At 39.0% G+C, this 25,845-nt stretch overlaps 1 protein-coding gene across 7 annotated transcripts in view; it reads left to right on the forward strand.

Annotated features, from left to right (window-relative positions):
• Positions 1-25,845, forward strand: part of tcf4 (transcription factor 4) — a 257,476-nt gene that overhangs the window by 120,777 nt on the left and 110,854 nt on the right. For 6 of the 7 annotated variants that reach the window (XM_085463117.1, XM_085463118.1, XM_085463112.1 and 3 more), the window contains one exon: positions 709-767. In XM_085463117.1, the coding sequence (XP_085319243.1) occupies positions 709-767 (59 nt within the window). Of the gene's footprint in view, positions 1-708; positions 768-24,796; positions 25,061-25,845 lie in introns of those variants that run through there. The other variant, XM_085463119.1, reaches the window with a different exon arrangement.

Consider the following 25,845-nt stretch of genomic DNA (forward strand, 5'->3'; position numbering starts at 1 on the left):
GAAAGAGCAGAATAATACCATATATGGCAAACCATTAGAGTTGGCGATGTACTATAAACATCTTTACTCGTAAATTCACTAGGAGAGTTCAGTTTTCTCCGTGAGGCAGGTTGCTTTTTAATTTTTCTGTTCAGCTGAACACTCAATTTTTTTTCTCATGCAAAGAAACTAAATCTACACCTAAAAGAAAGTGGAGAATGAAAGCGTTGATTTTGTTTTTGTGGCACAAAGCCCTTGCCTTTCTGTATGCGGATCTATGCATTGCAGGCATAGCAGATGTACGTTTTGTTGTGCAGAGAGATCAGCGAGCAGAAAACACACAGAGCACACACACTGTCTGTGATCAGGAAAACTGGCTTTGGCTGTTTCTACAAAAAGTTATTTTTTCTGTGGCTCCTTGTGAATGAATTATCCTTTAAATTAATAGATGAAAAACTATAGCACAGTTTTGATGTTCCGGGGAAATATGTCCCTGTTGTTGGTGATGGTGAGAGCATGTGACAAAGGGCAACTTTGCCTGGACCTGATTGTACCGACGCTGTGTAGTGTTATTGTGTTAACATGTCTTTGGAGTTGATTGATCTGTTAAAGCTGAATAATTTCCACACCAGTAATTGTTTTTTCCTTCCTGTAGTTATAAAGATCAGTCTTTGTTAAGCTGATTGCTTTTGCTAACTGCCTAACTGCCCTTTCTTCTTCCTCTTCCAGGTAAAACAGAGAGGAGTTTGTACTCATATGGCAGAGAGTCCAACCCACACTGCCATCAGGTCAGTCCCAATGTAAATGTCTTCTTTTATTCAACCAGTGTGTCAGTTTCAGTCATCTTTATTGCTTCTTTTTTGTTTTTTGATTGAGACAAAGCAGTAAATATATTTAGGCAAAACAGAGCAAACTCTGAGTTTGATTTGGTATCAGTAGTAGAGGATGTTCAGCTCTAGAGATGCGAGGTTTAAGCACCAAAATCTTTACTTGTGGTTGCGGACTTTTGCATATTAACTGTGGAACGTGGCCTGAAGGAGAGACCTAAAGCCATTGGTGCTTTTGGTAAATGTCTCCAGAATAACATGTAGCATGTCGCCAGTACCCACCTTATGCCTTTTTGCCCACATATCCTACCCACTGGATAATAAAGATTATAGAGGATTGTTCTAATGTGGCCCTAAACAAAAAAAAAAAAAGGGGGGGGGATTTGAATATGCAAATGAGGCGTTTAAATGCCAGTGTTGAAAAGTGAGCACAACCTAAACCTAGTGTTCTAAAGTGACTTTTTGGAGTTGGATGTGACTTTTGATCTCAGTCACTTATGCTGTAAAAAGAGGAGGAAGTTGACATCACCATAGTTTTGTAACCATCATTAAACATTTTGTAATAACCATTGTTGATAAATGGCAAGCTGATAGCTGATTATTTTTTGTAAATAGTTATTTTAATGTATTAATTTTTTCAAATAATTAGTAATGTTAAAATGTATGTTTATGTCGTTAGTTTGTGTTTGTTTTTGTGCACTTATACCAACCACTGTGTTGCTCTTAAACCTGCTCAAACACTCTCTGTGCCTAAGCCAAACCAAAAATCCAGAGAAAGTAAAAGCAGAGAAAAGGTGCTAACAAAATTAAAAAGCAAACATAAACCACAAGTACCTCCACCCTGCCTAGTCTTACGTTTCCTTAAATCAAATATTACATCTTAATCGCTATAATCTTCATAATAATATTTATGATATAAATAGTATAAATATTTGAATTAATTAAAAATATTCATAACATTTATAACTACTATGCTAATTTTTATAAACTTCAGCTTCAGAATTTCAGCAAACATCAGAAAGAGTCCAGTGGTCTATAAACTAGTTAACAAACAATGAAATCAATTAATTGTTTATTAACATGGAATAATTATACAGTATTGTATTATTATGTATTTATAATCATTTATTAGCTATTTACAATGGCTATTTTAAAGTCATGTTTCTTTGGTCACTGACATCCAAACACATGGGTTTATGTGATGAACAAGGTTAACCAATCAACCCAAGTCACAATCACAGAATAAAAATATCCTCAAGTACAAGATGACTTTTTAAAAACAATGTAATATATTATATGTCAAAGTACTGCTTAAGGTTTTGAAGGTATGATTTCTTTGTATTGCTATTGATTGTGCATGCATTTTTTTTATCTTACAAAGGTGTAAAAGAGTAACCTCCCATCAGACAAAGAATAATCTTACCAGTGGAGTTTTCATGTCCATTTAGCATTTATGTTTTTCTTGTTAATGTAAGTTCACTCTCCTATGAGCTGTTGGCTAGTGTGGCTTTGCACTGCTACATGTTAGCTAACGCTAACATTTAACATTTTTTTTTCCCAATTGTCAAACATTTTGTTTAAACTCATGTCCCTTTGTTGTTCCCGTAAAGAGGATTCATGCAAATTTGCAAAGTCGTCTTTGACTTGTTGGCTGATTGTAGACGCTGTTTCTTGCATAATTTATTTCATTCAGATAGTTATTATTGTGCAACAGCTACCAATCACTCTCTGAAAAGTTGGGAACCTTCATTTGCAACTTAATATCCATGCATATATTCATGTGCTGTCATTTAAAGTCCACATAATAAAAGCTATAGAATACTCTGTTTGCTATGTGTCAATCACCCTCGTGACTACAATAAACAACAGCTGTTACATATTTTTTTGTATAATTTTAATAGAGATGTTTAACTTTATCTAACTATTCCCAACTTCATTAAACAAATAGTTATTAATTTTAACTTTAAGGACAACTGTTTTCAAAGAAATATGTATCACCAACGGTAGCACCAGGTGTTGTGACGACTTTTACTACATTCTGAATCTGTACTGTAATCTTCCTGCTCCGTTCTCATGGACCATATGCATCAATGAAAAGATACACGTTGATAATTAACAGAGACATACAGATGTTGGCATTTGATTAAAAAGAGAGGCTTGATGTGCTCGCTGTATTTTGATGACCACCAGATTAAAAAAAGAATCGCATACGTTTCATTGCTGCACAGGTTGTTGGACGTGTGGAATCTGATATTACAGATTTATTTTTCTTTTCGTCTCAATGATCTTTAATTAAAGCTTATCAAAGAAGTGCGTTTCCTAGATTAAAAATATCGAAGTTGTACTAAAAGGTGTTACAGGTTATTATGAATCTATGAAATACTGTATGTGAAAAATTTCCTTTTGCATATCAAGAAGTTTGACTTTCAGATCTGATAAAAGCTGGCGGATAACAGTGGAGAATTTGATTATATTATTTAATTGCTATGTAGTTCAAATGTACACAAGTTTCTGATTAATCCACTTCCTAAAGTTGATGTGTGACTCTTCAATATCATAATATTTTTAGCGTTACTGTAGGTTTTGGCGCTACATTAGAAATTGTGGTCTAATTAATTTTAATCTTGCCTTTGGCGATTGCTGGTCTGTATGTTCATCTGCTAGCTTGTCATTATTTCATTGCAAAGTGAAATGATGCAGTTGAAGTCTGTCCATTTTGCTGGCCACTTGACTTTTAGCACCACCAGCATGTTAATCTTTGCGCTACTGAAATATTGCTACATATCACTGATAAAAAGCTTGATGCAGATATTCATGGTTCCCAGATGGTAAACTTTAATGACTTGGGTGATCACCAGACTTTCTCAAGGACTGTCATCAGGTAAAAATGTCACGTTATCAGTTAGACCTTTTCATACCCATACAAACTAACAGTTTAGTTTGTATGTCATCTTTCCTGATCTTAATTTGCCCTTCATCTTCTTGTAAGTAGCCTCTTTGTACAGCAATAGATTCCTTTTACCACTCTTGCAATACTTGAAACCATCCCTGAAGGTCCTGTTTTGTGAGCAAGTCAAGTACCATCTGTAACACCCCACTGAGTCAAAATAGTTATCCTTTAAATAAAATTTCAGAATAAAGAAGACAAAGTGATGGTTGTGTTGGTGTGGCCAAAGTACTCTCTGTCATGCATACTCTGCAATGAAGGGGCACCCGACTGTGATCACACCACAGCTCAGGTTGTTTGCACCAAATGTTCTCACTTAGAATATTACAACAGGATTCAGCATTGAGAATCTGACCCCTGTGAAAGAATGTGCAAGAGAAAAATTTTCAGAGAAAACAAGGAGCATGTTCATAGTTACACTGCTGACCAATCTTCCCTTCTTTGGCCTTGGACACTGAAAGGTCTTCCACTGTGAAAACTGCTGCCTGGTGTCTGAGTTATAACCATAACTCTTAGTAATAATTTGCAAAAGGAAAGTTGGGTCATCCCAGACCTGTTCACAGAGATCCTTACAGACATCTGCGTGCATGGACATAAAAATATATAAAGTACAGGTCCAGACATTGATTACACAAACAAAAAATCAACAGCACCTGTTGTATTAACATCACTGTGCACACTCTGTTTATGCATGGTGTTCAAGTGTTTATGATGAAATAGCACTAACTTTTATGTTATTTAGTAAGTGTTGGCATGCTAACAAGCAAAACTGAGATAGCACCACTAAAATCACTTCTAGGGAGAAATAGGATTGAGCCTGCCTTTTGAATTCCTAAAGAGCCCAGATAGCAAGTTAATAATTAATAAAATGAAATGAAATTAAACAAGGACTCGTGCTCTTATTTGGAATCGTGACATTGATTCAATGATGACCTTGAATCTCATATAATAATAATTGTCATAATGTTATAATATTTATAATTGCATTCTAGAGATGTTGTGATCAATGTCATGTCCACATCATCTAGACCTTGTGTTTCGGGATGATGTGGACACAGAGAATCTGTTTAATAACAGGAAAAGCGACTGCCAGCAGGGCCGATCAGACCAAACAAAATGATTGACAGTGGTCCAAATCTGGTTGCCTGGGGCAACTGGGCAACCGTTAATGTCGATCCTTGTGAATGGAGAGAACTCAGAAAGCAAAGTGATGGACAGTAAAGACAAGCAAAAATCCAAATGTGGCATCCGAAGGACTCAGACTTTTGAAAGGCCTTCCTGCCTTTTGATCTTTCATGAGGACACGATTTGGCCATGACAACCTCATAAACAATGACGCACACAGACAACATACCAGTTTCTCCATCATGCTAAATGTGCCAGTTGTAGGCACTGGAATACTTGTCATGCAGGTGGAATTAAATAAAGGTGCCGTTTGCCCCCTGAGACTTTATTTCTTCCTTTGTTTTATTTAGTCATTCATCAGTTTACCAGCTGATTCGCTCAGTATAGACTTGTTTTAATCATTCATATTACCAGTAGGCCAGCACAGTAAGCTGTTACTATCCATTTTAATCAGTGATGAGCAGAGAGACATACAGATTAATAACTGTAATATGTACTTCTTTTCTCACAGGAGGCATTTAAACCCAAGTTATAATCCTTTCTAACCTTTACCTTTCATGGCTAAACTTAACTGCATAAACTTGCTGCCTAAAGTTAACCAAAATAGCTCATGAAATTGAAAGAAACCTTTTAACGTAACGTTAAATCCAAAAATACAAGACTTAAACTCTTGTTGAGTGGATTAAGCTTCCTCTCGCCCTCTAGTCTTGCGAGGATTACTACTTCCATTCAGCAGCGAGGAACATCCTTCATCAAATGAGGTGATAACGCTCTGCTAGTACACAGAATGCCCCACCTGATGGAGCTATTTATGGGACTGATAACGACTGATGAGGTCTTTTTGATTCAACAATGACATTTGAACGTTTTATTTATTCATGCATTCATTCAATCATTGGGAAGTGTATTAATTCATATGCTGGTTTTCTCTGACGGACATTTGAAGCGTTTCGCAATCAGTCCTTGGTGGTGGATCCATACGTTTATAGATACCTCCTCGTTATGTGATTTGTTTATTTGTTTATTTTACAAATATAAGCTGACCATCTATTGACTGTCTGCTCCCTCCACTTTTTTTCCTTTTTTGTCCTAAGCACTGTTTTTTTTTTTATAAATCCATCCATTTGTACTCATTTGTCCATCTAACAGTTGATTTGTTAACTTGATCAGCCTTTGATTCGTCCATGTATCCATCTTTCCATCCATCCATTACTCCATTTATCACCGCCTCGCTGATCTTTTATTTATAACCACCTCTTATATCCAGCTGTGGCCTTTGTACGAGGCTACAGCAAACCGTAGAGGACAAAAATATGAAATAAATGAAACATTACTGCCTCACTGGCCATTTTCCTACTGGGCTGCTGTCAAATTGTCCTGCTACACAGTCTGAATGGCTCCTGATGGAAATTGTTTGGAAATGGCAGATAAATTTACATGCTGGGCTGAAGTCCAAAATCCTCTGGCTTCGTCCTCGGCTGTTAGTGAAAGAGAAAGAGAGAGAGAGAGAGAAAAACACTTAGAGGGGAGGATGAGCTCACACACTAACAGCAGGAAGATTTCCAATGACCCCAGTTTATTTCGCCAGTCTCAGACCAAACCAAATAGATTTCTTCCGTTGGAGTTTTGAGTTAATTTAGGTTTTGGTTCCACATTTTTGGCTGCAGTTATTGTGGAAGTTTTAAATTTAGACATAATAATTTTGTCTCTGCCAATTTCCTCCATCTGAGTTCCAAAACACTCGATGATCATACTGGACTGCCATTTCATTTGAAATCTATTATTCAGTTTGACATTGTACTCATGTAAAGTAATTTCTCTTTGGGAAAATGGATTATTTTACACTAGTCAATGATGTAATCATAGCTGAATTTAAAAAAGAGAGAATTGGTCAGTGATTAAGAGGGCTGGAAATAATAAATAATCTTGTAGTAAACTAGAAGAAAAAGGGATTGAAAAATAAATAACCAGATGTTTGGATTCATGCGTGTGGGGCACAGAGCCACTGGAGTTCGGATGCTTTAATGCTTTTACCTTTTATGTTTAATAATTGATACAATTAATAACAATTGTGACATTTGGGAAGCTGTAGGATTCATCCTCTGTGGACCATGTTTTGTCTTATTTTTAACTCATTTCATTCTGAACCAATTGTTGGGGCGAAATGTAATTGTCAAGTTTGGCCAGATCATTATGAGCAGATTGATATTTATATCAGATGGTTTAAACCAGAGGTTTTAACCATTTAAAGCCGGTCGGAGCGGACACGCTCCATTTTGCGTAACTATTTTTAAATCCCGGTAGCACTGCAACCACGTAAGCTAGCGCAATAATTTTTTTTGCATATGAAACCGGAGGAGTTGTACTTACATCTTATGCCATCAGGTTGTCCTAGGTCAAGGTTTCCTTCCACATAAAGCTTTGCAAAAGCTGCATAAAAATCACTTGCAGCAACAAAAACATGATATTCCAGAAACACGCTTTGCCGATCCGATCAGCTGTTCGTAACACTTCCTACGTCCATCAGCGTGAACTATCACATGACCGCATGACCTGCCCAAAACCGGAAGTGATGTCATTTTGCGGAAATGTAGTTTTTTTACCATCAGGGCCTTATGAGCTTATACTTGTGTTTTTAAAAGTTATGTTTGACTTTATGACTTTCTGTGTCGTTTTTGGGATGCTGAGGACTCATATTGCACTGCTGGAAATATTTTATTTTGATGCATATGCTGTTATTTTGCAAATTTGCACTATAATATATTTTTTCGTTTTTCCTGCAGTATATGAAAATTGGTGTATCTCAAAAATAAAACTATGAAGACACTTAAAATAAATTTCCTGTGGTGGGAAACTAGTTTGTGCAACTTTTTTGTATTTACAGTTTTGAGGGATAAGCCTCTTAAATTTCTCTAACTTGAAATATATGTTAAAAAAGCAAAAATGATTTTCAATTTTTTTGTAGTTTATTGCACTTTTTTGCAATTTATGTAATTACTATGCACTTAATTCAGACATATTATTAAAATTTGGGCTATAATGGTTGTATTGATGTATAGCAACTTGAAATGCTCCCAAAAAATGGCTCCACAGCATGTAAAAATATAATATAAGCTCTGGCGGACTTGGTTCTATGGTAGGTCTTAAAGGGTTAAATATAAGGCCCAGAGGCCAGAACCAACCCAGCAAAGATTCCAATCCAGCCCACTGGATGAATTTGGAAAATGTGAAGAGATCAATATTCTTAATCGGATGAGCTACCTTTGTGTTTCTGAGTGGCAGCCAATCAGAATAAAGTTGGCTTAAAGGGGGCGGTTCTAAAAATGATATTTTGCAGACAGAGGATAAACTGAAGGGCTGCCCAGAATAAGATTGAGAAGTATTATTTTGAATTGCAAATTATGCAATTTATTTTTTGGTCCAAAAAAAGTGGAGCTGGAAATGAGCTTAATGAATCCCTTTTAACTTTAATATGATGCACAAATGTGCTTTTAATAAATAAAAAAAAGTATGTGCAATACTATTTTGAATATGTGATAATTCACTGATATTAGTTTACATTTATATAGTGTGATGGTTTGTGTTATAGTTGGGTTTTAGGTTTTAGGGTCAACTAGTTTTGGTTACCCAATCAGGTTGCGTTCCACAAAGCGATGGCTGGTACCATCAATGGTCCATTGACAGTAGTTTCCAGTGTTTATTTTCTGCACAAGAGTGCTTTTTCTCCTTAGTGACTGCTTGCATCCACTTTGAACGTGGAACCTGACAGGGTCATTGTGACTCTCACCAAGCTGTAAATGGGTGCTGTGGGATGGGAAACATGGTTTGATGCCAGTGTAAGAGCCCGACATCACAACAGTGAGCTGTGCTCCTTTACAATCATCCAGACACCCTCCAAAACCCAGAGTCTGCTGACAGAAGGTAGCATAAATACTCCAAACACCAGGATGGAGAGAGAATGAGAACGTTGTTGGATTACATGGGATATTGGGAACAGATATTTTTTTATTATTTACTTCATATTACTTCATATAATGCTACATTTATACAGTGTGCAAATTGTAACAAGTTTAATGGAATAGAGAAAACACTGGGTTAAAGTTCAAGCTTCCAAGAAATCTTTTCGACTTTTATGGTTATGGAACATTATATTAAGCTGCATTGCTACATGGTAGCTGTTCTGGAGTTTTTGATCAAGTTTTAGCTTTACCAAGCTGGTCTCCCAATCGTTCCATTAATATGTTTAATCACCAAGAGGTAAAACCCAATAATTATGCATTTCTCTTGGTAGTTAAAAGAAATATTAAGTTCAAACTAAATCCACTTATCTTTTGCCTTCTTCCTAAAAGATGAACCCTTTAAGACTTTAAGACTAATATTCTCCAGATAGTTCCTTTACTGCTAGCCTGAGGATACACCTTTTTGTTAACTTCCACTGCTATGGCCAAGAAAAGCACATTGTTTGTTCTTCTCTGGTTTTATGGGGATTTCTGTGGTTTCACTGCTGCTGAGAGTATCACCTGGACTCCCATAACCACAGTGGAAACACCCTCATTGGCAGTATAATATATAGCCAGCACACACCCGCACAAACACACTACATGACTTTCTTATAGCTGCTATCTAAAGGGGAATTCTGTCTACATAAGCAGAAAACCCCTCCTCATCTGGATGAAGGGATGGGAGTAGATGATCTTCCCGTCTCTCATCCCGTCTCGCACTCTTTATATCTTCTTATCTTGTTTGGGGTTTTTCATCAGTTTCCTCCCCATCTGAAATTTTTCCCTTCTTCTTCATTCTGTCGTTCATTCAAGCCAAAGCCACTATGTCGACTGCTTACACACACACACACACACTCACACGCACACAGTTTTTTCTCTCAGCCACACCAAAGCATGCCTGTCATCCACTTATCGCCTCACAGATCAGCAGGTTAGTCCTGGGCCGGCAGCGAGCGCTGAGGCAGCAGCAGTGTGGATGTGAGGTTCTGCTGGAATGCAACATGAAAAAAAAGCCTTTAACCCTTCCTATATACACACACACTCACACATCAGTCAGTGAAAAGTGCTGAAGCCTCCGTTTTTGAAGCTCTGCAAGTTTTGGGAGCCACTTGGAAGCCGCATTTTCCTATTAAACAAGGTGCACACACATGCACTTACAAATTTTCAGTCTGAATAAACCTAGATTTACTCTATTAAATACACATGCAGATACTGTATCTGCAACATAACATAGCGACGTCATTTTTATAGATGGATCTGTGCTGTGGGCTATCTTGAGTTACATTTACCTGCAGAAGAACAGCAGGTGTGTCATTCCCCTCAGCTTCCTTGTTTACCGCTAATATCCTCAATCAGCTAAACTCGTGAGCACTTTAGGGCTCTCCAAACATTTTTGCGTCTGATGGGTCAGAGACTAGAAAGAGAGAAACTTGGCATTGTGGTCTCTGTCCTCGCTGTGTTCTCATTTGTCATCTTTCACTCTGTTTTTGTCTCTTCGATCTCTTTCAAACGTACAGATCTTTGAGGTTTAAAAACACAAAGAACCCTTTGATGCGCTGCTTTTCAGCGTATCCACTTGAGTTTTAATAAGTTGAGTGGTTGTGTGGCGGTGTTTGATCATCAATGTGAGAGGTGTTTATGGGTGCACTTAAGAAATAAAATGTTATATGTGGTCATTTCAGATCATCAGTGCAGTATCAACTTTCTTCTCATATTAAATTCACAGCAGGTCAGGCATCTGAAGCCTGAGTGACACAAAGATAATGTCTTTTTACCAATGTTACCATTTCCCGATCCTTCTTTGTGTTTGTGTTAAGCTTTGTGGGGGAGCATTTTCTCTCGCTTTCTCTCATGTCCCTAAAATTGCCGTAGACAGTAATCAGTAATTCTCAATTTTCTGGCAAGTTTCAGTCACAAAAATGTTCCCAAAGAACTTTTACATCACAGCTTTAGGTCAGTAGTTGAAAATAGCCCGTGTCAGTGACCTGATGCATCAGTAATACAGCTGTCTAAAAGTCCAGCGTTTCTTTGCTGTCATAGTTGTACTGTGGCAGAAATAAGAAGGAGATGGATTTTGAGAAAGAAAAAAAAATGGAGGGGAAGGTGTCATGTGGTTGTCTGCTGCCAGCATAGACTGTATATAAAAGATGGATGTAGGGCGACCGTGGCTCAGGGGGTTGGGAAGCGTATCTGTAACCGGAAGGTCGCCGGTTCAATCCCCGGGCTCTCTGTCCTGGTTGTTGTGTCCTTGGGCAAGACACTTTACCCTACCGCCTACTGGTGTTGGCCAGAGGGGCCGATGGCACGATATGGCAGCCTCGCTTCTGTCAGTCTGCCCCAGGGCAGCTGTGGCTACAACCGTAGCTTGCCTCCACCAGTGTGTGAATGTGAGAGAGAATGAATAGTGGCATTGTAAAGCGCTTTGGGTGCCTTGAAAAGCACTATATAAATCCAATCCATTATTATTATTATTATGTAGCAGCTTGACATCAGCCAGTGGTTTGTGAACTCCTGTTTTGAAGCCTTAACATTAGCATTCCAGTCACAACCATATTTATGGGTTTATTTTATTTTCAGAAACGGTCATATTTATAAAAGAGAGTCAATGATAACATCACAATTTACGCTAGCAAGCTTGGTTAGTAAGGTAAACTGTACATGTGCATCACATAGACACAGATACCTGCTGACAGGTCCTTAATAAGATAAACTTTTTTACAATTAAAAACACAGCATGCTATCATTTCTGTTATACAGCAGCATTAAAATGTTCTAAAATTCACCAATGCTATAAACACAATCTAGAGGTCTGGTTCAGTGACTTGAATTAGCGAGTAAACGCTAGCAGGCAGCTCTGTTTGTACTCGTCCGCTTGGGTGCTACGTGGGATGATGCTAAGAAGAGACCTGCATAACAGCGTTTAAAAACTAGCAGCATATGACAATAAAATATAATAACTAATAATACCTAAAAATATTCACATTTTTCACTGCTGTCTTATTTTGCAGATTACAGATTGTCTTTATTCACCTTTACATACCACTGAAGAAGCAAATCTCTCATTTTCTGTCTATCTCCTCCTGTCTGTAAAAATGCAGTACTTCTAAGTGTGTGTGTGTGTGTGTGTGTGTGTGTGTGTGTGTGTTCATCATCATATTCATTCAGACTCTCTTCTCACCCCCATTGGCTCCTTTCTGACCAATGGCGTTGCAGCAGGAAGTACAAGCCCCCAACAGCTGGTCCACCAAGAAAAATACAAGGACAAGTCAAAGACTGTTACATGCAGGGAAATATTCATAAAGCTGCTTTGACCGTAGTCTGTCCTAATTGGGCTCCATTATTATTGGGCCATTTGTACATTATAAAAGTGTTTCTCTTTTAGAACAGCCAGTTTGGTACAAACAACTTTATGCAAAGCAAAGAGGAACTCAGTGATATATTAGCAGATGACACAAATCTTACACTTTGCTTCACTGTTTACATGCATTGTTTGAAACAAAATAGTTTTATAATATTCCCAGCTCAATTACTTCAGCTTAAGTACAGTGGGAGACCCCTGCAGACCTGCTGTGGATTACAGCTTTCCCTCTCTCTTTGCATGTTTTGTAATCCCCACGTAATAAACTCAGAGTGAGATATTTATGCTAAGTCACTGACTTGGTTGTGCCAGCTGTGATGTCAGCACATTTATACCAGTGCTCGTGGCACGCCGGACTCACTGCAGTATGCAGATTTTTTTCCTCAAAGTTTTCAAGTTGCAGCGTCCCCCTCTGTGTAATCTGGGAATATCACGGCTCCTGTACCATTATATTGTCGTAATGGTTCTTGTCTTCAACCTGGTCAAGTTGGTGCATGACAAGCCAAAGCGACACCAAAGCAGGACATGAGCTAGCAGGTGTGACATCATTTTTGTGTCTGCTGCTAACCTAGGTGTTCCTGTTAGATATTTTGTAGCTTTGACACTGGCACTGGTTTGGAAACAGGATTGAAATATTGTGAGCAGAGATCTCTCAGGTAATCAAGTCAAATCTGCGGTCCATGTCTATACTTATGCTAAATGTTTTGCAAATTGTTCTGTCTGTGTGATAAAATGCAGAGCTGTGAGAGAAGAGCAAGAAAGACGTGATAACTGCATTAATGGATTGGGAGCCCGAAGGCATAGAAGTAAGAAATGAGTGGAGAAAAAACTGTAAAGAGTTAAAGTCTTTACATTGGTTGGAAAAAACTCTAATTAAAGAAAAAACAAAAACAGTTGTTACTGTAAACAGCTGTTAATTGCCAGCAATCAGTGATGTTTGCAGGCTGAAAATCTGTTTGTTTTTGTTGTTCATACAGTGACTACATCCTGATGTTATGGTACATACCCCTTGATCTACGGGCCTGTAGCTAAACACAAATAAGACCAGAAAATTTTGAGGAGGTTCAGCACCAGACAGGGGCTTTTGTTGCCTCATGTCTGTAACCTCACCAAGTTATGTCATATCTGTCTATAGTCAGTCTTATCTCCTTCTGCATCCATCCATCCTCCTTTTTTTTTTTTTTGTAGTGAGGTGTTCCATTCACAGCTGCTCTCCAGATCTGAATACACACACACACACACACACACACACACACACACACACACACACACACACACACAGCTGCTCGGCTCTCTCAGGAGACTCTCAGCTGTCATTTACTCTCATTTACCGGCCGCAGAGATTGGCACTATTTTTTGCTATTGATCATAAGGACACACACGATGCTGGACTCACATGCTCTGTCTTTGTTGACGCATCAGCAGTGACAGCTCAGAGTTTGTGCCTGTTTCATTCATTTTGCACATTTAGAGTGTCAGGACCATCCAGTGCAAGTATAGCATGATGTACTGTAGCTGCTGGGGGCTCCTTTAGTTACAGTTGTTGAAAGCAACTGTACCATCAGTAGATGGTAGAACAATTCAAAAATACTGGGAAGCTATATTAAGGAGCAGAAGAATAGCTAGGATACAACTGGACAAGGATAGAGAGAGCTAGTCTCAGCAGTCAGCTGGGTTGCACTAGGTCAATAAAGCACCAGTGAAGTATGGAATTATAGAATTTGATCTCGTGACCCAGTGATTATAAATAAATATCACCTACAGCGGTTCTTATCAATTCAAGTCAACTCAATTAGATTTTATTTATATAATGCCAAATCACAACAGGAGTTGCCTCAAGGTGTTTATACTGTAATGTAAAGATAATACAATAATACAAACAAAACAGGGAAAACCCCAACAATCGTATGACCCCCTATGAGCAAGTGCTTTGGCGACAGTGGGAACTAGGTTCTAGGGAGGGGAGGGTGACAGGACAAATACAAATATCAATCTATTGGTGATGTTAAACAACTAAAGACATAGGACGTCTAAGAGTCTCAGAGGAGCCTCAGAGACTGCAGAAGTCATTTGGATGAATGATGAAATGTTTCACACATTGACAACATCCAGGTGAACAGAATCAGCTTTCCAATGGCACACACCTTTTTTCACACCTTGATCATCTGGTGACCCTCAGGGCCACTTCCAAAGGGGACAACCCCCAGTAGGGGTTAAATACCGCCGCCATTTGTTACCCCTTCGGTCATAAAAAGCTGAACTAAGTTTCTGAATGTGATAACTCTAGCCATGCAACATAGGATTTTTTTTTTCAACTGAAGAGGATGAGAGGTGAAAATATATTCACAAACCTAAAAAAGTCCAGTTGCATCTTTTTTTTAATTAAAGTTCTTGATGTTTGCATTTAGTTTAAAGCCTCATAGCTGCTGGTGTAGCCACAGACATCTCGCTAATGTTAAATACTTTTACTCTAAGCAGTATTCCTAATTCAATTATTGCTCCTAAGAAAAAGAAGCACTGAGAAGAAGCTCAGTGTGCTTGCTGTTTTGCGAGGGTATATTTGGTTGTGAAAATTATTTGATTGATTCATGCAGCAGTTGACTGTGTTTATTTAACGAGTTTTCGGCAGGCATCACGGAGCCAAACCAGGGAGCTACTCTCTGTCAGTGACGTTGACTCTGTCTCCTTTCTCTTGTCTCAAACATCAAACAGTATGCTGTCACAGACACACACACACACACACACACACACGCACACACACACACACAGAAATTGCAAGCGAGGTACAACAGCTGGTAACAGACACAGAACAGAACTGAGCTGTCACATCTACACTGCAGAGCTGACACACACACACACACACGATAGTGCTGAAACTTTAATGCAAACATACACACACATGCTGACATACATATACCAGCAACTGCACTAATTCTCTTTCTCCCACGCATACACACACACACACAGCAATCCAGTCTTGATCTATGAGCTGTGGAAAAGCCAGCTGATATTTTTCATGTGTGTTCCCTTCATCAGAGCTCAGTTCTGCAGGTCTTCTCTCGGATTCTTATCTGTGGCAGATGAAGCAAGAACTTCCTGGATCCCACAGACCTTGAACTTCCTTTAAATGAGAATGAAATGCAGCCCAAGCTTTGGACATTTCAAAGATTTTTTTTGACTTTACAAATAAAAAGCACAGAAGCAGCAAAATACTTTAAATGTTCTCATCTCAGCAGAGCGTGGTCCACACTGAGGTTAAAGATATAGCTCAGTGAACAGCCTGTAAAAACATACACACTTATCTTGTATGATAAATAATTAGGATTTTATATTTTTCCCCAAAATTTGACATTTTAAATCAGCTAGACCCTGACATTTAAAGCAGCACTAAATACAACAAATAGAAATATGCATACATGTTCACAATATGACTTTTGCGGATAATTATTTAGGCTAAAAACACAATTTCAGTCATCAGCATTAGCCTAAATATAAGCTCCATTTTTGCATTCAGCATGCCATGTGAGGAAATATTACTGTCACTCTGCTAATGAAAGGCTGTGACCACAAAGCAGCATACCTACTGTAATAGCAAAGCAATAAATTATAATCTCCATCCATCTATTCTCTTCTACTTATCCAATTCAGTGTCGCCAGTTGGGGTTGGAGCCTATCCCAGCTACCACAGGGTGGTGTGCGTCCTGGACAGGTTACGAAGGCTAAATTATAATCTACGCTCGTAAACTCAATGAATGCTCATGCAAAGTTAGCAGAACCTTTATTAGGACAGGCTTGTATCTTTAGCTTTGTTATATAATGCTTTCATGGGATTTCCTCTGGAACTTCATGCTGAGTGTCTAAATGTTGATGGTGTCCTCTTGTTGACCATCCTGAACATCTTATTACCTGATCACAAAGTTTGCAGTTAACAGCATCATCCTCCAATCTAAGGAAATGCACCATTGGTTGCTATAGCAGTGGTGCGAATAGCCTGCAACAGAACGAATGATTGGCTAAAAAGTGCTACCGTACAAACGCAGAAGTCAGAACATACATGTGCTATGTAACCGCAATGGTTTGCATTTCCTTAATAGACTATATATATTTTTTAATGTATTGCATCCAGCTTAATATTTTCCTATTTCTCACCATTGCATTTCCCAGGAATCGTGAAATAGTACTGATTGGTTTTCCTGGGAATCTTGTTTCCCAGGGTTAAACCCTAATATTAATGTTTTAAATGAAACTAAAATATTGCATAAATGCTGTTTCTAGCTCCCTGGAAATCATCAGGTGATGCCTATTTTAAGTTAACTTAAAAAGTATATATCGGTGTCACCCTGCTGTATATTGTTAGTTTATACAAATCTAAAAAAGAAATCACCATTGCTTATTTCATTCTTTTATATCCTACATTTCTCACTCTCCATTGGTCTGGAATATGGCTTTTTTTTCTTTTTTGTGCTTTAAATATGATTTGTTTCCAAAGGTAAAATAAGCAAAATAAGAGAGAAACAACAGGAAGTGTGGATACATTAAAAGAGTCTCAAAGAGGCACATCAGAAAATTTTAAAAATGTATTATTTCTGTTTAATAACAATTCAACAAAAGTAGGTTAAGCAGTCATATCTAGTATCCAAGCCACAACAGAGTTTTAGAAAGTTTTAAAAACCTAACTAATTTATCCATTATCTACCTATACTAGTAAGTATTATAAAAGTGAAAACAGATTAAATGGATTTGCTTCTTTTTACCCTTATCAGAGCCACATTGTAATCATCCAGTCATATTAAGTTTTATTTCAAGTGTTTCCCGGCACTAGCTCATATCCCCGACGTTTTCATGCATCATTAGGGCTTAATTTCTCCTTAATGGACGAATATGTAAAAATGTCCAAAATTAATGCCTTTTAGAAGATGTGAGGTTAGTGTTTGAAACAACCATCTGATTATGGAAATGAATCATCGTCTTCACGTTTATGGGAGAACTCCGGGGCTTTGCTCGTTCAGTTCAACTCGGTTTTCCCGAAGCCGAATTTAGCGAAGGTTAGAGGAGCTGCAGCCAATCACGTGTCAGCTCTGACTTGAAGGATATGTTTGATTGGGAAATGTGAACATCCATTCTTTGAGCTCTGTTTCTGGGTCTGTTTGCTCCTGGTCATAATGACTAAAAAGTCTCCAGAACTACAAAGTAAAGGCAGCTGGGAGTGATGCATGATGGGAGTGATCAGTTCAAGATGGCACTGCAGGGAAGCCTATTTTTCATTTTCATCTCTCTTTTCATCTCTAAATATAAATCTGTCTCTCCATCTATCATTTATTCCTTTCCGGTCTCCTCCTCTTTCTTCCTTCATGATCCCCTCCTTCCATTTTCCCCCTCTCCATTTTTTATTTGTTATTTTCCTTAAGGTCGTTCTGTACTCGCCCTCTTTATTCCATCTCTTCTTTTCTTTCTTCAGATTGTTCTTACTTTAATCTCTTCCATTCCTTGTCCCGTTATTGTCTTTTTCTCATTTTTCTCCTCCTTTTACCATCCTCATCTTTCTTCCTGGCTTTCTCCTCTGTCGTCTTTTTCCTTATGAATTTTTCCTCCCTACTGTCATTCCTTCCTGATCTCTACCTCCTTCTTTCCTCCCTGCTCATGTGTTTTCCATTTCTCCCTTCCATTTTACCTTTGTCCCTCTCGTCTTTTATTTTTTCCTCCCTCATTCTTTCGTTGTCATCCTTACACTTCCTTTCTTCTTCTTCTTTTATCCTGTTTCCTTTCTTCCCTACTTGTTTGTCACTTGTCATCAACTTTGAACCTTCTTCCTTCCTTTCCCCTCAGTTCTTCTGTCATTTCTCATTCCCTTTTTCCTCTGTAACCAACTGCCATCTGTAATTTTTCCTCTCATACCAAACTTTCCTTTCTGTCTTTTACTCTCTGCATTTTTGTTCCTCTCCTTTCTTTTTCTCTCCTTCCTTCGAGATTCCTTTCTCTGCTTCCTTGCTTTGAGCTTCTAACTCTTACCTCTTTCCTCCCTTCGCTCTCCTTCATCCTTAACTCCCCCCCAATCCCCCTAATTGCATCCAGGAAGCTGCCAGATATTGTGAGGTGTAATGTGCTGTCTGATTCCTCTCTAAGTGTTCTTAAATGATCACTATTTATTTGTCAAGCCAAGCGTTGAACGCTAATTAAGGAGAAATGCTTTGAACTGCTGTGTGTGTGTGTGTGTGTGTGTGTGTGTGTGTGTGTGTGTGTGTGTGTGTGTGTGTGTGTGTGTGTGTGTGTGTGTGTGTGTTTGCTGTGTTTGAGTAAAAGTGTGTGCTATTGGGTGTTTGGAGCAGTTAGAAGATGGAGGAAGTTGGCATTTGCGAGTGGATCCTTCGCTACTGCAGAAGTGTGTGTGTGTGTGTGTGTGTGTGTGTGTGTGTGTGTGTGTGTGTGTGTGTGTGTGTGTGTGTGTGTGTTTGCTGTGATCTGTCCCTGAGGTTTTTCTTACACCAGCATCATTTTAAATGACACACACAGACTCTGGTGGATTTATTTTACTGGCTGTTTCTCTGTGTGTTTGTGTTGTCATGGCAGTCCTGCAATTTGATTGGCTCTGTCGGCTTCTTAGATGCTTTGTTCTGTTGAAACTTGAAATAACTTTCTACACAAACATACAGTCTTATGTTTCATCATATGACACAGAGCAGCTTTTCTTTCCTTTAACTTCCTGCTTCCTTAACATTTCAGTATTTGAATATTTAGCCACAGAGATTTGGGTGTTTATGGTGTGGTGTGCAGCAAAGAGCCATGAACTTCAGCATTGAGGGTCTCCATGAGCTCCATGTTTGTTTCATCGAACACGTTTCTGGCACAGGGATGGTGGTGTGTCAGAACAGGGCTGCCCACCTGTAGTCGAGGGTAATTTGATATGATAACGTATGCTGTTGTCACATCTGAGTGTATCCTTCAACCTCCTCCACTTTATTCTGTTTTAGCCATGCTGTATTCTTTTTGTCACTCCTAATACGTCTTATTTTCCTTACAGTCCCTTCTTTAGTGCGCTCTTTGAATTGTGTGGCCTGAGCCTGAGGCTGGAAAAACATTTGCTTATGCTTTTGTGCATTCTGGTTCACTGCCACGGCTCACTGGGACTCTGAATGGAACCGAACAATCCCAGTTCCACCTGTGATTTTCCTACTATGACGTGTCAAAAGCATTTTTTCACACATGCAATGCCGCCCAGAATTTTTGCTCCTAGTTGCAGGCTGCATGTGAGATCACATATGTCGATAAGCTCTGAATGTTCTTTAACCTGCCAGTTCCTGAGACTGTGTGATGTCCGACTGTGTCCAAACCTGATTCTCCTGACGTCCTCCAGAGCACGACTGAAAGCAATTAATACATCATAAAGGCTCCTCCATAAAAAAATGGTTGAAGCTCACTTGCTGTCTTTGAAAGCAACACACATTTTTGTTAGGCCTGTCCACTATGCCAGTGTGGTATTCAAACATGACCTACCTCAAATAAAAGACTAAAACTGTGCACGTCTGTCGCATATCATCACACCATTACCTCTGTGTTCAGCCACATTAAGGATATCATTTAAAGAAAAGGCTTGAAATGGGAAACTAGAATGAGGAAAAACACTTCTTCCACAACCAGCAGCCACTTCACTGTGCAGTTCTTTGAAGAGAGATGTAGAAGCTGCAGGATACACCAACACTCCCTCTCAGCTGTCAGCCTGAAGCAGTCAACCACTGACATAAAGAACAAAAATTACATTTATACTTTTTGTCCTTTTAAAAAGCCCTTTCTTTTTATCACATCCAGCAGATGGCATGAAACAATTCATCGCATAAAAAATTAACACGTCATTGAAGAAGCTCACTGATAATGTTGTTTTAAGCTCTCAAAAAAGAAGAAAATCATGCAGAAATGATTCTAAGTCAGTTTCTTTTGTTTTTTCTTCTTTCTGTCAATCAAATATTAATTTCTTTCTTTTAAAGATCACTGCACTTATAGTCACAGTATCTGCTATATATATATATGTGTCTGTGTGTATATAATGCAAAACATGTACCTTCAAGGTCATGTCCATGGCTGGGCAGTCTAGACCTTAAGAGAGCCCAGGATCATGCTTTGGCAATGAGGTGATAAGTTTAGTAATACTTACTTTAAATACACATCTGTAGATCAATAGAAAATGAAATATGATAAGGACTAATCTTTAGTTCAGCAGTGACTGTGAGCTTTGTGTGACTTCAAGAGTGGCTCACTCTATTATGGTGCTAGAGTGTCTTCCATGGTGCCATGGTAAAACTGCTGACCATGATAACAGCAACAAACTCATGCAACCAAATTAAACAACAAAGCTCTTCTGATATCCCACACAAGTCACATTTATACATTTTCTCATCAATTACTGTAAAAGAAGAAGGACAGTATGGTGGAGTGGTGGTTAGCACCATCACCTCACAGGCCTGGTCTGCACTGATATATCCTTTCACACTCCAGAGACATGCACATTAGGTTTATTGGTGACTAAATTAGGTATGAATGTGAGTGTGAATGGTTGGTTGTCCTGTCTGCGGTGCTTCCCACCTCGTGCCTCATGACACTTGCTTCTGCTAAGATGCAATACTGCACTACATGCAGAAGAGGATGGATGGATAGAAAAAAGGAATTAAGGAGGTGGTAAAAGCCATTCCAGGACAACTCGTGATTAACACATCCACTTTGGTATTTGTTGGGTGAATCTCTGTGTACGTGCACGCACGTGACCGTGCAGAATCTGTAAGAAAAGTACAAGATTGATGGCACCAGACTCTTTCTAGATTATGTTTGTAGTTTGAGTTCTATTGATGAATCACATCTTAACAAGCTTTGGTTGCATTCTAATGAACAGCTTGTGTGGAGAGCAAAAGCAGGAACACATCTGGTGAAATGCAATCTCAAAACCATTGCACATCATCTGAAGACAATTTAGCTTTTTACATTTATCTGCATTCATAAATTATGACCTGTGAGTGGGAAAGCAAGAGTTGACCTGAAGATGAAATGGCTATATTGGAAGTTGACAGATTAATGGATGGGGTTCCCTGATTGGGAAATATTACTTGTTTATGTCACTGGATGTGGAAAAAAAACATCCACAATAGCTTCTGCTAATCATCTAGGAATTCACAGCAAAAGCAGACAAAAAAAGGTCCTGGTGCAGCATTTAAACAACACAATCAAATGGAAAATGTTATTCATGACCAGCGATATCAATAAATGGTTCAGCTGTTTTCCACGCTGATACTGATGCTGTGCTTTTTCTTGGGAGCACAGCATCAAATGCTATGCTACTTTTCCCCTGTGTGGGTTAATCTGTCCCAGTTGATGCCACCGTAAACTTTAAAGTTTGATTTATTGATTAATAAACGCTAGTAGTAAATCAAAAGTAATATAAACTATATAATGTCACAATAGATTTAATTAATATGCAGCATATGCTGTTCAAAGTCCACATAAGATCAATCAAAAATTCCCATAAACGTTGTCCTACTTCGGCACACGTGCTGCTTCCAATACAGAATATTGAGCTTTTTGATGGGCACTATTTCTTTATTATTTAAGTTGTTTAATGGCGCCAACTGTGAGCTGCTGGTGGTTCTACTGTCTTACGTGAGCGTCCGGTTTTATTCCAATTGTCTCTGCTGGTTTTACAGTCTGTGGTAGCAGCCTCCAGGCCCCTCTCCCTCAGGAGTGTGTGTGTGTGTGTGTGTCTTTGTATATACACATGTGTGTGTCAGCTGGAGCGAAGCTGGCGTACAGGTGCGCCGCTGCCTCGCCAGCACTTCCTGGTAATTAATGACTTCTTCCTGCCTCTCTCCCTCTCTCGTTCTTTCTCTGTGTCTGTCTCTCATGGCTGCGATGGTGGAAATTGATGACATGTGAGCGTTTGCTTTTTCAGTCACACGAGGACAGAGTGTTCGAGTGGGAGAGGGAGCGATTTAGGGGAGAGAGACAGAAAACACTCGTATTTATAAGGAACGTCGAGCTTGTTGAAGCCAGTCAGCCATCCATCATGCCAGCTACTTTGTTCCGTTCTTTTTTTATGCCTCTCCCTCACTCTTCACCGTCTTTTATTCATCTTTTTCCTATCATGTCCTCTCTTTCCATTTCCTATTTGCCACTCGCTTTCCTCTTCTGCATTTCTCTCTGTTTCCGTCCGTGTCCATGCATCTTCCTCTCCCTTTCTCCCTCTCTCTCTGGTAATCTATCTTAGTTAATATCGTCTCTGCGAGCAGCTGGGTACCGGAGCCCAGTCAGCTCTGTGAGAAACAGAGCTCTGCGTGTGTGTGTGTGTCTGTGTGTGTCTGTGTTGTAGACACACATACACGCATAGAGAAAGATAATGACAGAGAGAAAACATGATAATGTAGAAAGTAAAACAGGAGCAGGAGAATGAGCGAGGAGGAGTGAACCTGACGATTATATCAGGAGAGTACAGCTGGAATGATAACACTATGAAGATAAATCCCTGTAGGTCTATGCAGAGAAGGGAGCTGTGGGTAACTGTAGGTCACAGAGGAGCCGATGCAAGCGCCCCACAAATGTCAAGTAAGCTGATTGGCCCAACAAATCGCTTACCGCTGTGTCTATTGGCAGATTGTAATTTTGCAAAATTTGTGTGTTCTTCAGGTTTCAAAGAAGAAAACAAACTGAGAGTTGCAGTTTTTAGCTCGAGAAATAACACCATTGATATGAAGTTAAATTCTTTCCCAGAAGATCGCGCTTTATGGTTCTGATAATGTTTGTCTTTTCCTTTTAGAAGTAAATACCTGCAGTAAATACCTGCAGATCTGGGATCTAACTGTCAGCATCCAGTAGCACTAAATCATATGAAAATGTTAAATATTATACCTGCCTACCTTACAATTTGGCACATCATGCTGCTTTATGTAATTTTGCATTCATCTGGTGTCAAAAATGCCAGAAAAAAGTTTCGGGCTGGCTAAATTTACCTGGACTTCATAAGAAAAGATGCTTTTTTTAAATAAAAAAATAATTTCAGAAGAAATTAAACATTCAGTTGATTATTAAAGTCTATTAATGTTGGAATATTCTTCATCTCATATAAAATTGTATAGCTAACATTTCACTTGTAATATGGTATTAACTGGAAAGCCTCAGTTTGAGTACATTGAGTCTTCTAGATAGGCCGAAAAGGAAACGGCTTACAACGAGTTGTTTACAGGCTCTGACCAACGACTACCCGGCTCGAGAAGCTCGAGATGCGTCATGTTCATTCATTTGAAATTAGACCTAATTATCTTGTATGTTGAGTTTGGTTTACCACAGGTTTCAGGACCAGTTATAGATAACAACGAGCTGTAGTCTGCTTAATTTTGTAACTTTTACTTTATTCTGTTTATGCGAATCCTGTTAAAAAAAGTTTCAAAAACATGTTTTAGCACTGTAAGGAGTTCTTGGTTGAATTAAAAACGTGACCTAAACAATCCAACGTGTATTTATGTGGCACATTTTAAGACAACCAGCACTGACCAAATGGCTGCAGTTCATAATGAAGGACAGACAACATCAAAAATATGTGCAAATATACACGACGTGAAACACAATATAAACTTGTTCGATCATTCTCTATTACAGTAAATCCAAGACGGTCTAGGTTTGTAAAAAGAAAAGGACAGGCTCTCTGTTTTCTGTTGTGTTTTCTTTTTTCTTTTTGTGATGCTTCACCCCCACTGAGAGGTCAAAGGTCACAATATCTATTCTTTTTCTCATGCTCCCACAGTAGCCACTTCACACGCTACACCTTCGTATCTGCTGGAGTAATAAGAGCGGATAGCATGTAAGATAAATGTTTAAGAGTCGCAGACGGCGAGACAAACGCACATTTACTCTCTTCTCCAGCTTGTCTAGTTGCCGGGGTGACCAACCAGCCTGGCTCGATGTTTGAGGACGGGGAGAAAAAGAAAGAAAAGAAAAGAAAGAAAAGCGACCACAATCAATGAGACCCCTTTTTGTTTTAGTGGGAACCTCCTTTTACCCCCTGACGACACACACACACACACACACAGAAACACACAGGATGACTGAAATGGTGTGTGACTGTGTGCCTTTGTGTCTGACTCCCTCTGCCTCTCTCTGTGTGTGACTGACTTTATTTAAGACAAGGGCCCTTTTGTTTTAAGCCGGAGAATGGCTCCAAGACCGAGGCTGGCCCTGTAATTGGCCTACTTAGGCCCTGCTTAGCATGAGAAAAGCCTTCCTTGGCCCGGCAGTGCCAAGCTAACTCTTGTTTTCAGCCGACTCGCTGATCAGAATTCAGAATAGGGCCGAAACACCCCCCCACAACCCTGAACACACTCCTCCACCCTCTGCTTTAAATACACTGCACACTAATTACTTAACGAGAAAGATGGGGGGGTGGAGGGTGGGGTGGTCTTCTACACTTTAACGGAGTGGCGGTGGAGTCCATTTAAAGGAGGAGGGGGGTGGGGAGGCCGGCTCTTTTTTCACCTCTTTCCTCCTCACTTACTTTTTGTCCCACTTTCAAAAAAGAAAAAGAAAGAAAAATGACCCTCTCTTCCATTCTCCTCTCTGTCCTTTATTCTCGAGTTCTCTCCTCTCAGAATCAGCCCAGATGCCACTTGTTGCTGCCGAAATCATTGAACTTAATTAGCGGGACAATGTGTGCGCGGTTTGCTAAGTTTGAGCCGTAAACAGAGTCGCAGCTCTAGAGAGAGGAGAGGAGAAGATAAGTTAGAGAGCGAGGAGAAGTTAGACTGAGCCGTGAGGTGAACATCTCCACGCTGGGCAGCATGGGGTCGTTCTCATGGAGGTAAATACCATCACTAACCAGGGTTTCATTTGTCATTATCAGCTCGGTTTGAGGTGTCTCAGGTAGGCTGTGTCTACAGGAAGCGTCTTGATAACCGGGTGGTCATTTATGTGTCTGTATGAAGCTGAACTTTTATAGCGTTAGTTATGTGCTGTGTAGAAAGCTATGCTTGAAGATTTACTTGTTAGTGAAGGTATTATTAAAATTTTGGCTATTTTATGTATTTTTTAAATGTTAACCTTAAAATTTGAGTTTCATTTTTCTTTTTTCCTTTTCATTTTCACTTTAAATTATTGTATCATAATACTGGCATTCATTAACTTCCATATATTTATAGTAAACCATGCATACTACTACTTTCTTACTTCTTAATTTGCTTTCTACTAAATATTATAATATTTCCTTTTTTCGTGGTGACACACACATTCAAAATCATTGTATTGCAGAAGAGATATGGAATAGAAGGTAATGATCATATAGAGGTCAGGAATCTCTATCAATAGTTGAATTTCATGTACATCTTCTGCATTTGATTTTGGCATAAATAGAATTTAATTAAGTCAGAAAACTGAATCATTTTAATTTTCATAAACGTTTTTCATTTATTAGAGCTAGCATTCCAACATATTAGCCTTCATGGCTTTGATCCTTAGCCCTTTCCATACTTGAGGTGAATTCCCTGTACTGGAACTCAATTCAGTTTTAACCGACAATGACACGACTGCTGCATTTTAAGTGAATGCAACATTGCTGCACTGCAGTTGTGCACTGAAGGTTGTTATTAC

This window comes from Copadichromis virginalis, linkage group LG7, assembly GCF_057382275.1.
Source record: "Copadichromis virginalis isolate Kocher_CV1m ecotype Utaka linkage group LG7, C_Virginalis_male_GT1.1, whole genome shotgun sequence".
Classification (NCBI taxonomy): Eukaryota; Metazoa; Chordata; class Actinopteri; order Cichliformes; family Cichlidae; genus Copadichromis; species Copadichromis virginalis.